Consider the following 15,382-nt stretch of genomic DNA (forward strand, 5'->3'; position numbering starts at 1 on the left):
GAGCGTTGCTGTTCAGCAAAAAGTTCTTTTTTGGCGGCATCCAGCTGTCTCTCGATCTCCTCCCTCTCCAGCACTGAAACAACAGGTCTGGTCTGTTTTTGAAATGGTGGGACAAAAGAAATGATAATTAGAATCTATATACTATACAGAGACGTGTAAAGGACTAATCAGTGTGATCGATAATTGTGTGACATCTTGGGTAAGGTGGCAAACTTCACCCTTTCCACATGGGTCCCATCCTGCAGAGTTATTCTGTGTTGATACGAGGTTCCTGGTTCCTCCTCTATGCCCCTGACCTCCTGAAAAAAGGAGTCTCTGTTCCTCTGAAGTTTACACAGCTGGCAGCTACAACACATTTACCACTGTGTTAATCTGCAGTTTGGACAGTAGCGTGCCTTATGAAGGAGGTAAACAGCATTTCACATTGCCAACTCACTTCCATCGGCTCTCCACGATGAAAGATTGATTGAGATTTGGTACCTAATGATACCTAATTTGATACCTAATGGTGTCTTTTTTTGCCCTGCCATCTCTCAGACTGGCATCCAAACTCTGTCTCTCCCGCTCCATCCGTGCTGTGTCCACACGTAGCTGCTCTAGCTCCTGCAAGGCATGCTGGTATACAGGCGGGGACACAGTCAGCATGGGTGAAAGCTCAATACAAAGTACTCAGGTATACCTGTAATTTGGCACCATACCTCTCTTTTCTGTTGAACTTCTGAGAGGGAGAGCTCTGCCTCACATAGCTGAGTTTTCTTCCGCCTTAGTTGCTCCTCTTCTTTTTCACATTTCTAAAGTGTACACACACAAAGACAGACAATCACATAGCAGATTTGTGGTGTGTATGTGTATATTTGTGGAACGCACATATATGCTGTGTATAAACAGTGCTACACACACACACACACACACACACACACACACACACACACACACACACACACACACACACACACACACACACACCATGCATTTTGTGATGTTTATACATCCATGTGTAAAAACACAAAAATTGAGCACATAGAACAAAGAGAGACATGTTTTATTTATCAAATAAGCAAAGTGGGAGGTTAATACTCACTTGTAGGAGAATGGCAAGCTGCTCCTCCATCTTTTGCCAATCTGACTTTATCTTTTCCTTGTGACCCCTTGTTGCCTCATGAAGCCTGTGGCCCTGTCCCTCATCTGTGTCCTCATCATCATCACCTAAAAAATGATCAAATCTAGGAAACATGGGCATACACAGTTTAGACATACTACCATGGAAAAGCAAGCAGATTGAGTTGAGACTGCGTACAAGACCGAAATGCTGTGCACGCTTTGCATTCTCCCTTCTATTGGAGCTACCTTGGAATGTCTCTTCTGTTATGCTGTGTTTTATGGACTGATGGTCTTCTTTCACCTCTCACATTTCCAGGAGTACTCCTGAGAACTTGACAAACAAAGAGCAATTTTTAATGACATCGAATGGTTCAGTTGTTTTACAGAGGATTTTTGAAGAAGCCCTTGTGGACCATAAGAGACGCCAACAACGTATCAGCGTGAGGACACCTCCTACTTGGCTTGTGATTTTCAACATTATTGATGGGTAATTCAACAGAATCTTTCGTGCTGTACCTGACGTGTTTTGAGGTTCACCGGATTCTTGTGTGGTTGTGTCATAGTCACTCTGGTCAGTACAAAGGCCATCCATGTCCTTAATAGACTGAATAACTGACTGCCATCCTAGGGGGGGTTCAAACACTGATGTCAGTCGTGGAACTCATACCATATCCTATGCTCTCAATATTTACACCTTTGTAAATTTGAGCAATTAATTCCCCATGTGCTCTGTATCATTTTTAGAAAGGGAAAAATCCTTGACTGAATTTAATCATTACATACTCCTAAAGTATGCATGACCCACTCTGGAAGCGGTATCATTTTTTCAATCAGCCGTATTAGTTTAATAAGTGCCAGAAATTCACATTAATGTCTTGTTAATCATTTTGTGAGAGTAGACTTTGTAAGAGCAATTTGTTAAATGGTGGATGTTTCATTAACAATTCCCCCTTCCTTTGGAAAAGAAAAAAACATTTATTCTCTTCATCCTCCATCCAATCTCTCACCTTGTCTTCTGTGAATGTGCCGCCTGACTTGATGTGTGTAGATAGTGTCAAGGTCGCTGTCAATGGACACTGTGTCAAAACTCCACATGGGAACTCCTGTAGAAGAAAACAAGAGGCCTGTAAATATTGCTCACAATGAACTGACTTGCAAGAGCAATGGCTGCCACTTCGTTGTCAGACACATTGTAATGAGAATACCTGCCAAGCTCCTGGCCTTAGGAGAGTGGCTTTCATTTCGCCTTGGTCCCTCATCATCGGAAAACCCCTCAGCTTCATGGCCGCTGCACGGAAGATCTGAGACTGGACAAGAAATGAAACAGGACATCGCAGAATAAGTAAGATTCTCTGTGTGACTTTATTGTCAATGATGACTACCCCACACTCCCCCGAAAAGTATGGAAGTTTTCTCATCTTAGAAAGCCATACAGAATCCTACTACTACTACTACTACTACTTTTGGCTGCTCCCGTTAGGGGTCCCCACAGCGGATCATCCGTTTCCATTTCTTTCCATACAGAATCCTCCCTTTCCCTTATTCCAACCTGCTGAATCAAACAGCAATAGTGGATTGACCTGTGTATGTCTGCCCTGACAGCTCAGTCTTTTCTCCAAAGGGTTTATCTGCAGCAGGAAGGCAGCGCTTACTCTTGGTATAATCACCAATCTTCTCTGGTGCTCTGTATCTCTCTCCAGTCCAAATTCTCTTATTCATATCTGGCATCTTCATTCTGCAGCTGTCGTAAGGTCTTTCCTCTGCCCCCTCTCTAGGGCCTTGTTTGCCCCGTTGTTGATGTTGGATTTTCTCCTTATCTCTATCGCAACTCCTCAGCTTCTCACTTTTGCCCCTCCTTTTACTGCGGCTACTATCCCTGTCCTTATCATTGTGGAAATGGGTATCCTCTGAGATCTCATTCTTTTCCTCATTATCTGGTGGCTGTTTGTCCCTGTCTGTCAGCGGCAATCCCACCATCTCTTCTCTGAAGCGTCTCACAAAGTCCTCGGTGCAGACGCTGTCTGATGGAGGGTGGAGTTCTCCTGCCATCTTTTCTCCGCTAAAGGTAGTATCTCCCAGTAGCCTCTGCAGTCTCCAAAGGGACTGTTCCCTCCGTGAATCCAAACCCTCCTCCTTCTCCTTTCCCTCCATCTTCTGCTCTGTCTCCCTCTGAACAGTGGGGCCCTCCTGGTAGTCAAAGATATTCTCTGGGTGCAGAGAAGAAAAGAGACAGAGATGGGGAGGTGAGACAAATCCAGTCTATAATCATGGTAGAGATCACAGATGGGAGGAGGGCGTATGCAGGACACAAGGTGTGAGGAGATGGTGCTATATTGCCCGATATTCTCTGAGGATACTGTTCTTGACAATAGGGTTAGTTATCGTTTAATGTTAGGTTGCCGTTTTAGTTAGGTCTTCAGATTTTGTTGAGCAGAAAGAAGTTAACAGTGATTATTTTTTATCTACCCTTCATTGAAATCAAGCATATCTGTTAAAAACAAATTCTCATTGTTGTGTCTATAGCCTGGTCACTACATTTTAAAATCTTTCTCAGCGCATCTTTTACAATGTTACTATTCATTTCACACCCAGCACCAGTTTATGAACCAACCTAAGGTTTCACAGCAGTTTGGAGAAGTAGTAAAATTTTCCAGCTGGAACTGTAAAGGCTTAAACCAGCCAATTAAACGCAGTAAAATTCTTGGGCATCTTCAACATCTGGGAGTTCATATTGCTTTTCTTCAGGAAATCCACCTTAAATTATCTGATCACACCGGGTTGCAGAGGAGGTGGGTCAGACAAGTGTATCACTCATCATTTCAGAACAAATCTAGAGGTGTGGCAATTCTAATTCATAAGTCAGTTAATTTTATTTGCTCGGGTGTCTCTTCTGATCCAAATGGTAGATTTGTGTTTGTAACCGGGACACTTTATGGTACCCCGGTGATTCTGCTTAATATCTATGGCCCTAACTGGGACGATAGTTGCTTTTTTAGATCAGTGTTCTCCTCAATACCCGGTCTGTCCACACATCATCTTATCTTAGGGGGGGATTTCAATCGTTGGCTTAATCCATCTTTGGATCGCTCATCAACCAAAAACGCAGTACCTTCAAGCTCAGCTAAAACCATTAAATCTTTTACGGATGAATTCTCGCTTACAGATCCCTGGCACTGTTCAAATCCAAATGTACTTACTACAAATATGGAAACAAAGCACATTCATTATTAGGCCATCAATTAAGACAAGCACCAGCTTCGCATCAAATCCCACAAATTCAAACTCCAACAGGTATAACCACAGATCCCTAACAAATTAATGAGCAGTTTTATACTTCTCCAAATTCTGCTGAGCAATCCAATGATCTCTCTGTTTTTCACAGTTTTTTCGATTCACTTGCTATTCCTCAGGTTGACTCTGACTCGGCTGTGAGACTGGACAAGCCTATCACTATAAAGGAGCTGGAGAAGGCTGCTCACACTATGCAGCCAGGTGACGGCTACCCAATCGAATTTTATGGGACTTTTTTTGATAAATTAACACCAATTTTTATTGACATGTATAATTAATCCTTCCACTCTCAAATTGCCACATACACTTACTCAGGCCTCAATCTCTCCAATCTTAAAAAATAATAAAGACCCTCTCATGTGGAAGTTATCATCGAATTAGTTTACTCTCAGCTGATTTGAAACTTCTCTCCAAATTATTAGCAATGTGTTTAGAATCTGTATTACCATCCATTATTTCCCCCGACCAGACTGGTTTTATTCAAAACAGACAGTCCTTCTTCAATATTAGACGGCTTCTCAATGTCATGTATAATCCCTCCACTTCATCAGTGCCAGAGGCTGTGATCTCACTTGATGCAGAGAAGGCCTTTGACCGGATTGAATGGGGCTATCTTTTCTGTACTCTGGAAAAGTTTGGCTTGGGTAAAACTTTTATCAGTTGGGTGAAATTGCTTCATACCTCTCTCACAGCCTCAGTCAGGACTAACAACATCCACTCTGACTACTTTCCTCTTTTTCGCTCTACTTGTCAAGGCTGCAATTTGAGCCCATTACTATTTGCGATTGCAGTTGAACCACTGGCCATTGCTCTTAGATCAAACCTTCTTATAACTGTTGTTACTAGATTTGGTGTCAAACAGAAGACCTCCCTTTATTCAGATGATTTAAGTTTGTATATATCTAATCTCTCTGTTTCTATTCCAGCTGCCCTTGAAATTTTTAGTTCATTTGGCAGAATATCAGGTTATAAACTTAACTTGGATAAAAGTGAGGTATTACCTGTTCCCTCTGAATGTAGAAGCTCGTAATGTTCCCTTGCACATTTTGCCTTTTAAAATTGCTCCACTCGGCTTCACATACCTTGGCATTAATTTCACAGAAAAATTTGAGAACTTATTTAATTCAATTTTTTCCCCTTTATTGAGCAAACTGCATAAAGACTTTGAACGCAGGTCATTATTGCCCTTGTCTCTATCTGCATGGGTTAATTCAGTAAAGATGAACTTCCTACCAAAATCCTCATACCTTTTTCAGTGTTTACCCATTTTTCTTACACAATCATTTTTTCGCAAAATTGATAGCTTGGTGTCAGAGTTCATCCGGAACAAAAAAGTCCCTAGGCTTGGTAGAACTTTATTACAAAGACCAAAATCTTTGGGAGGCTTGGCTTTGCCAAATTTTAGATCATATTATTTGGCAGCCAACTTAAGAGTATTACAGTATTGGACTCGGTTTGAGTACTCCCCTTCATCACCTGCATGGTTGGTGTGGTGGTCTCAAAGTGAGACACTTTTTTTGTGTGATTTTTATTTTATGTTCTGTTAAAAAATATACATGATTATCTGAGTTTAAGGCTTTTCCAACATGATGACAATAATATTGGTTAAAAAAGTATGGGTCACATGATTTCAGAGTGAGTTCAGAGTTAATCCACATAATGCATTATGGGTAATTTTGGGTTAAGGAAACAAGAGGGACCCACATTCTACACATGTCTAAGGCGCACACAGTAATGTTATTCATTTGATTCTGTTTTGCATGTACTTTTGGATGTGATATTTGATTGAGTAATTGTTTTTGAATGGTATTTCTGTTGTACACATGTTTATGTTTGCTATGTCTATTTCTTTATATTTTTCATGGTGTCGCCTGAGAAAGAAAATAAACGGTCAAAGACATCTGTATGAAGCGTGGCCTTTATTGGACTTGTGTAGCTACAGTTGGATTTAGAAACCTCTTCTTCTAGTCCTGCCTTATTGACAGTTCTTGCATATGCGCCTTTAAGCTTTTCTTCTTCTTACTCTAAAAATATTATTGTTAAATCATCACTAAGGATCTGGAACCAGTTTAGATGTCATGTTGGTTTACAGTTTTTTCTCTATGGGCTCCAGTCGCAGCTAAACCTGTCTTTCCCCCCCGCCAGATGGATAGAGGTTTTCTCCACTGGTCTACTCTGTGTATCAGAACATTCAGAGAATTATACCTAGGAAACATATTTGCATTATTGGAACAACTATCTGAGAAATATTCACTTTTAAAACCAAATTTTTTTAGATACTTGCAAACCTTTAGTTTTGTCTGTAATATTAGTTCTCAATTTCCCAATCTCCCATATGCCACTCCTATTGACCCCTTTTTAAGACCCTCACCTTGCACAAAGGGGATTATATCTGCTATGTATGGTCTGATTTCCTCGCTGCGCCCCTCTTCATTACAACGTATTAAAGAGGGATGGAAGGAGAACCTGGGAGTAGAGATCACAGACGACCAGTGGGAGGTAATTCTACGGTGGGTCCACCACTCTTCTTCAATTTGTGCTAGACATGGACTGACTCAATGTAAAATTGTACATCATACACATTTAAGAGACGCCATCAGGCCCCGGCCACATATAGTCACATGTTTTGGTCCCACCCTTCCCTATTCAATTTTTGGTCAGAAGTTTTTAAAACAATTTCAAATAGTGTTGAGATCCCAATTAGGCCGACAGCTTTAACAGTTTGTTTTGGTGTTCCTCCTGCTGACCTACCATTACCATCATATAAAGCAGACCTGGTAGCTTTCACAACTCTTCTGGCCAGACGCCTCATTTTATTACGGTGGAAATCACCCATTCCTCCATCTCACTCTATGTGGCTCAGGGACATTTTGTATTTTATTAAGATGGAGAAAATAAGATGTCACAAAGGGTTCAACAACCAGATTTCATAAAACATGGGGTCCTTTCTTTAAAATTGTTAAGGAACTGCGGTCACTTGACATCCCATAAACTTGGGGTAATCTATTTACATGTGTGGTGATATCAGTGTATCCTTTAACTATTTTCTTTACTATTATATATTTTTTCTGTATAATCTATAATTTCATTTTATAATATTGTTTATTTGTCTTGAGTATACAAGCTGGGTTTTTTCTAATTGGCTAGGTGGCCGGGCTATATTTTTGAATGTTTTTTTGCCTTTTTTTTCCGTCTATGTTGAATTTTGGTTGCTGTTTTTTTTCTATGTAAATATAAACATTGACTTCATATGTGTATATACAACATTTTGATTGTAAAATTTAAATAAAAAAGTTGTGAAAAAAATTCTCATTTGCAATGAAACCCTGGTTAATGAGAACTTTTTTCACAGAGTAGAGGTGCAAAATCAAGTGAAGATTATCACCCAACAGAGTCATGAATTGAAATATGTTACAGTTGGACAAATGGTGAAGAGATGTCTGTTTCACTTTCAAGTACTGCTGACTGAAACATTACCAGGTGTTTGCTCCTGTGTCTCAGCTTGGTCCAAATCAAGGCCAGAGGTTTGTATTGTACTTCCAAGCCCTGTGTCCTTGCTCACAGACTGGCTCCAGCTAAGAAGTGCTGGAAAATTTAACAAACACAGCAAATTTTACATGAAAATAATCAATTGATAAGTTTGGTATGAGGTGGACTTTGGTAATATACAGTACCTGCATCGCTGCCATTGTGTTTTATGGAGATCGGCTCTTGTTTGGCCTCTTGGTTCTGAACCTGTGTACATTTATTTCAATATACTCATTTGGTAATTGTAAAATTCCTTAATTGGGATTCTTGACTTACTGTGGTAAGTAACCTCATCAAATTCACGAGTTCCATACTCCAATATAAATGCTTTATAACCTTGTCAATTAATGAATGTTGTTTTAGGTGATGAGCTGCTCCCCCCACCTAGATGAATAGATGGAGACTAGCACACTATCCAATTCAACATTCCCATTACCATGGCAACTTCAGCTATCAAATGATATATCCTGTTGTGTATGAAACAAAATATATCCAGGTTGGTTGAACAAATTGTCTTATGCTATGTCAATCGAAATAACTATGTAAAGTCAACCAATGTAGATAAGTTCAGCACAGCTTAATCAGAAAGATTGGCTCCTTCTTTATACCTTTCTCAAACGGAGGTCTTTTGTTCGTCTCGGGAAATACACTGACCTGCAGTTGTCTGAGTTTAGCATCAATGGCATCTAGAAGGAAGTCACATGGGTCCACTTTCAGAGGTGGGGGATTTGGCGCAAACTCATTGCTGTTGTCATCCAGGTCTGTGAGGGCAGAGGGTCATGGCTTCACAGTAAGAGAGGGATGAGCTGGGATGTAACTCGCAAATCAATAAAAAGTGTTCAACAAGCAAAGTTTCTGACCAGTATAGAGAAGTTCATCAGTGTCCCCTGCGTCTCCTTCGTGGTTGCCGTCCGCCATCTCCTAGGGTAAAAACACACACATTCAGACATTCAGGAGTAGCCGTCAGATGACAGCATCCCACAGTATATCTACTGTTGAATGGCTGAGATGTGGTGAGGAGTGGGGGTTGATGTTGATCAGTTGCTCCGGGAACACAAACCATTTAAACAAGTAAACCAGAATGACTCCTTTTTACAAAAGACACTATAAATTCCTGTGCCCCTGCATGCCCTACAGGGCCACTTTCAGTATGACGCATAGGTTTAACTGCATTTACTCGGGGGACATGTTCTTTAAAACCGGTGCTTAGCAGGTCAAGAACGACAGACTATTTAATGTCTCAAATGTATTCAAAAAGCCCATTTTGTCCTCTTTTATCTAAGAGCACTTACACAATATTGGATCGGTCTACAATTCTCTGCATTCTTTATAACTGGTTGGAGATTTAGATTTTAACAAAGTTATTAGCAAAGAAAACGATTATGCTTTTAGTGCGCAATGAATAGAATGGATCTGCAGCTTCATAAGGTTAGTTTAACTGAAAAAAGAGCCAAACTGTTAAATCACGGCACTCGTTCGCAACCTATGAGGAATATTTGCAACACATTCAGTGTAAAAACTAGTGACGTGCACATGCAAGTCGTATGACATCTTTAGAAATTCCAAATCATTTCTGCATAAACATTCAAACTTTGGCGTGACTTACATTCAGAAGCCGCCCACGACAAGTTGAAATGGCTGAACTTGAAGCCGCTACGGGGACTTGATTGACAGGAGCGTTGGTCGGTTACCCTGGCAACGGTCAAACATCGGAGTGGCGTAAGGGGCGGGGCCACTAGCGCCTAAACACGCGCAGTGTCGCCGTGGTGCGATCACTACAAGGGATCTTCGTTTCAGTTTCCATAACATACGATTTTCACTCGTTCACATAGCCATGTTTGATGCCACCCAAAGGAATTGCAACTACCTACAATTCACCTTGCCAAAAATTCCAATTTCACTTTGTTTAAGTTCCAATTGTTGGCATAATAAATTCGGTAAAATTATAAGAAGTGAAATAAATTCCATTGGATTAGATTAGAATGCAACTCAAAAGTTGACTTAAACCGAATGAATTGATAAATGAAAGTAAATCAAAAGTTTCATTATAAGAAGTGAAAATGACATACAGGTCAGGTGAATCGGCCGTACTAAATTGTCTCTAAAGGTGTGTGTGTGTGTGTGTGTGTGTGTGTGTGTGTGTGTGTGTGTGTGTGTGTGTGTGTGTGTGTGTGTGTGTGTGCGTGTGTGTGTGTGTGTGTGTGTTGGCCCTGTGATGGACTGGCGGCTTGTCCAGGGTGACTCCCCGCCTGCCGCCAGCAGCCCCGCTACCCTGAGAGCAGGATAAGCGGTTTGGATAATGGATGGATGGATGGATGGAAGTGAAAACGGTAACTTCACCGGCTGTCTGATTTTACTTGAGCTGCCATCGGTTACGTTTTTGTGTCAACTGACGATGACAGTATTACCAGGCTAGAACAGCCTTACAGAGCTAACAGCTAAGGGTGTGGATCCAAAACATAGCCTATCTGTTTCAAATGTGTTGTGTAAATATACGTAAATATGCACGTCTCAGGGAAAAATAAAATAAAATAAACGCTAAATCGAAGGTAGACACCTTGTCATGTGAATACATTGGCTTAGGTTCTGAAAAGGAAAAATCAAAACAAGCAGACATGATAACCAGTGCTGACAGTAACAACTTTATTATCTTCTTTTTTGTCACTGTTTTTCATTTGAAAGGTAATGTTATATGAGTATAAATTAGGGGCGAAAAAGCACAGTTTTTTTTTAAAAAGCAAAAACTCCGTTGTAACTGCAGTTAAACCTGATTACACTACTGTGTATGTGGGGATGAGAGTAGTCACAGCAGGTCATTACTTTTCACCTTTGACCTCTGGTTCCACTCGTAGTACCGGGGCCCCTGTTGTGATGCATGCGCCCCGTGCCTTTCATCATCTGTTATAACTGTTCATCATTATCATCACTACCTCACAACAAAGGCCACAAGTCACAGTTTATGGAGCAGCACGGTTCGGTTAAGACAAGGCATGGAAAGAAACAAACTCCCTGTCTTCATTACTAGACTGTGTTTCTGCTTCAAACTAACTGAGCAGCATAGAATGAATGCGAAGTGAATGTATGCCATGCACACAACTAACTCACTGCACACATATGAATACATCAACATAAGAGTAATGGCACCCATGAGAAAAAAATAGAAAACCAAAGAGAAAACGCATAAAAATTAAAGCTAAATCAAACCATTGCGTATTAATTGTTGAGATGAAATGGGGGGGGGGGGGTCAATGAGACGGGATTCACATTAGAAAACTCCAAAGAAAGGCAGTTGAAGAGTGTTTTAGTCTACAGTACACTTTGGTTGTTTATTCCCTTTCTGCATGAGGCAGACAACTGTTTTTCAAAGCAACAAGAGCCATGAATGAATAAATCCTAGCATTATTGCTACAGCGCTCTCCTCCTGTGCAGACCCTCAATGGGGCAACTTCAGTCACCACCACCAACTGAGGTCGACTTATTTGGAAATATAATGATCAAATGTGTGGTGACCTCTCCACTGTCATTCAAAATATAATATGTATATCCATATATAAAATCCTCTATTTCAAACAAAATATATTAAAGTAAATCTCTAGTGAATCTCATGTTGATCGCAGAGAAAGGAATTGTGAAATTAACTTCAACGCAATTTCTTTCCCACACTTAAGTGGTGTTTTGGGTTTCTTCTCCAACCGTTAGTTCTGTGCATGACAGTAAAGCACTGTGCGATGAAAAACTTCAAAAATAGCAAAAATAAAACACCTGGCAGGGATAATGTCCAGGCCAGGTGTACTCATTTTGATATAACAAACACCAACACCCTTGATATGATTCCAAGTGCACATCGCCTCCGTCACATTGCCACTACTGGTGCACATGCTTGTGGAAGTGTTCGAGAGGATGTGCACAACGTGTGAACAAATATAGGCATGATTGCTGAAAGGTAAAAGGTGCAAAGTGGACAGATGAGGGGAACATAAATAGCGCAGAAAAATGAAGCCTGGTGCTGTGTGACAAGAGTGTGAGTGATTGACCAAAGTGTGCTTGTGATAACCACTTATCACAAATGCACAGGAAAATTGTGAAAAAAAGGGGGGGGCAAATGGGAGGTATAGACGTATACTGCTGGGCAAAAATTAACCATGAATTGGCAGTTGAAGGATCTCACAGTTGAGTATTTTTATTTTTACTGGCCAATATTCCTTTTTAACTCTTTTATCACCCTATAGAAACTTGCCGCTGTCTTGACTGTGAACCCAATATGCAGTGTAAAATGGTACTTGGTGTTAACGACAGCTTTCTAGGCTAGCCCATTTTAGACTCTTGGCATATCAGGGGCAATGCCAGATGTATTGATCTATAAACTGATAATTGAAACAAAATTATTACTGCACTAGTATGAAGAACTCTATATAAAATGATTTTCTTGTGTCAAGTGATTTTTTTTTCTTTTGGTAAATACAAAACATTAAGTCTGCAGCCAGACTCAGGTTTTAAGTCATTATCAACTTCCAACCCAACAATATCAATTTGGATTAAAAATTAAAATTACAATTAATCCCTAGACTCATTCATTCAAATTTCATTTTTAAACTACACTGTACAGATAACTTAGTACTCAGATTAGTATAATTACAATATCATTTTGTCATCACAAAATATCCACACAAATGACTAGACGGTAGATACAATACCTCCAGCCTTGATGTCTACATTCCAAACAGTTATTACAAAAAAATGCTAACTTGTTTTCAAAATGCTTCTCACCTTGGACATGTAGTGCACATATCAAGGGACTGTTCACCCTTGTTCAGTCAGTTAAAGGCAAAAGACTGACAGTACTTTCATGAGCTGATCCCAGATCAGAGTATCCGCATTAGTTGTGACCATTAGATGCAAGGACTACAGTTGAGCTCTGTCGAGCCTGGACCAGTGATTGGATAGCCCTGGAGTTGTCTGCACAGCAGTCGGTATGCTACAGGAGCCAGCCCTGTCTGTTTTGATACCTTGTTACCTGCTGTCAGCAGACGCCACCCAGGGGACACCAGAACCACTGCTCCAGTTGGTGTTTAAAGTAGTCCTTATGGAAACCTTTCAACTAGGAACTAATGACTGCCGTAAACTGCAGAACTAGCATAATATACACCACAGAATTCACCATTTGACAGAATATTGATGCATGGAACGAGATATTATTGAATGTATTAGTGTTTTGGTGCAGACTTTGTACTGTGATCACTGAGTTGCGTCACTGAGAGTGGTCACCGAGGATGTGGTATGTGCGGGAAAGCACTGAAAGACAAGGGAACTAAAGGGACAGAGTTAAATCTTTTAAACATCAACACAAAGATATGGATTTAACAAGGGTCACCTAGAGAGAAGGGGTGCTTATTAATTTTACATGTTGATAAACATTCCTATACTAGGGATATATGAATGTCTTTAAATGTAATGTTGTAGGCTTGTGTTGATGTATTAAAGTTTTGTTAAAGCCAAACCTGACTATCCGATTTTAACCATACTACCCCTTTAGAAGAGGTTATATGCACCATTTCAGTGTTAAGATGACTGAAATGCAATCATTTTTTCTGATGCGAGTCCAGTAAGCAGCCATATTATCACTAAAACTACAGTCTAACTGGCTGCAGAATGGATACCTATTGTATGTTCCCACAAGGAAATGTCAACATTCACAGACTGTTAAGAAAAATTTTTTTTTGAACTGACGCATAATTTGCCAAATCTGAGCGTCATGATAAACTATCTTGTACTGTATTAAGTGAAAGTTGATTTTATCAATCAGTCATTACCTGTTGATAGCATATTCAGGTTACAGGCCTGCAATTCATTATGTAAGTGTGGGGGGGGTTGATATCAGAGACGGAGAGAAAAATTCAAGATCTATAATCTATGCCCAGCATAATTTTCCCTGTACTGAATAAAACTAACTGTGCGAAGACACTTTTATAACAGCCTTTGAAAAATATTTAATCAGCGCTGTCCTGTCCATTTCTATGTGCGTCTTGATAGATTTTTGCCTCTGTATGTTGGAGTTCTATCCATCTTTCAGACTGGAGATGAACTCACTTGACATGAGGTTCTGTTCAATCAATAAAACTCCTTAAAACAAACGGGGTGAACAGAGAAAAGTGCATTGTGGGTAGCATTTGTGAAGCACCTGATTTCAGAAGCTTGTAGGGGCATTATTCTGTGTTGCTAAAACTCTGCCATCTTACACATTTGCTCACACTTACTGCTGTTACAATATCGTGTCAGATGGGGGAACTATTTATGGAATGACCTTTCTCCCCCCACACACTGTAAAACGCAGAGTAAGAGCATATATTTTGGAGGTACAGTGTATTCTGAGAGTGTGCGAGAAACATACACATTCTCATGCTCAATTAAAGTTCCACACAGTGCTCCTAAAGTTGCCCTGCCCTCATATTTGAAGGCCAGAAGCAGAGCGGATCCCTGTCCAGGGCAAGTCCATTGAGGTTTTAGCTGTAGTCCAGGGTAACCTCCTAGATTAGAAGATCTCAGGACACATGCTCCAGTCTTGTTTCTCCTTAGCCTCCCAGTAACCTCCCTTGTACACAAAGTTTGTCTCTCCAGTGACAGAGTTCCTCCTCTGGTGAAACCACAATGGCTGGTAGCCTTCATATTCTCGACCTGAGGAAAGGAGTGTAAGCATTTACTCAGGGCTGAAAGCTTCAATTTGTTGCCACTCTAATAAAGTAAAAATACTTTTAGATCATGAAAACATTTTTTTCTTTACATGTAACATGTCATTATGAGGCCAGTCCTAAATGAAAATGTCACATGTATGCAGGAAAAAAAGCTATTTCCTGGATTATTATCTGGAGAAGTAGATATGGAGGGGCATCATGCAGTCCCCACACAGAGGCAGACCACACAAGGGACACAGAGAGGATGATGATGTGTGTGTGTGTGTGTGTGTGTGTGTACACGTGTGTGTGTACACGTGTGTGTGTGTGTGTACACGTGTGTGTGTGTGTGTGTGTGGAGGGTTGGGGGGTTGGTTGATGCACAACAGAGGGGCACAAGGCCACCCCCACTCACCAGAATCATAATCACACTCTGACCACCAATAGAGGGAGGAAAAGAAAGACATGTCATGGGTACATCAAATAGAGCCTGGCCTACACACAACACACACAGGAATTCCACCAGGGTGAGAAGCTTTGCTGCTTCCTCCTTTTAGCCTACAGGCTGCCATTATGCCTTTCATTCAATCTCAGTTTTAATTTGTTAAGCTCTCTTGACTTGCAGTTATTCCTGAAGTTGCAGGCACAGAGTACACCTTCAATAATACAACAATTATCATTTACATGAGGTTAAAGACCTTAACAAATAATTTATAATAATAAAACTGAACAGAGGCCCTTTCAGCAAATCCTTCTCAAATTCCTGAATTTTCAACCTCTTCACCTGACCCTCT

At 40.5% G+C, this 15,382-nt stretch overlaps 1 protein-coding gene across 1 annotated transcript in view; it reads right to left on the reverse strand.

Annotated features, from left to right (window-relative positions):
• Positions 1 to 10,546: 10,546 nt before the first annotated feature.
• osbp2b (oxysterol binding protein 2b) overlaps positions 10,547 to 15,382 on the reverse strand; it is a 96,235-nt gene continuing 91,399 nt past the window's right edge. Inside the window, 1 exon segment of the mRNA XM_056274790.1 lies at positions 10,547 to 14,592. Within this exon segment, the coding sequence (XP_056130765.1) occupies positions 14,450 to 14,592 (143 nt within the window). The 3' untranslated portion in view covers positions 10,547 to 14,449.

This window comes from Lampris incognitus, chromosome 1, assembly GCF_029633865.1.
Source record: "Lampris incognitus isolate fLamInc1 chromosome 1, fLamInc1.hap2, whole genome shotgun sequence".
NCBI classification, from domain to species: Eukaryota; Metazoa; Chordata; class Actinopteri; order Lampriformes; family Lampridae; genus Lampris; species Lampris incognitus.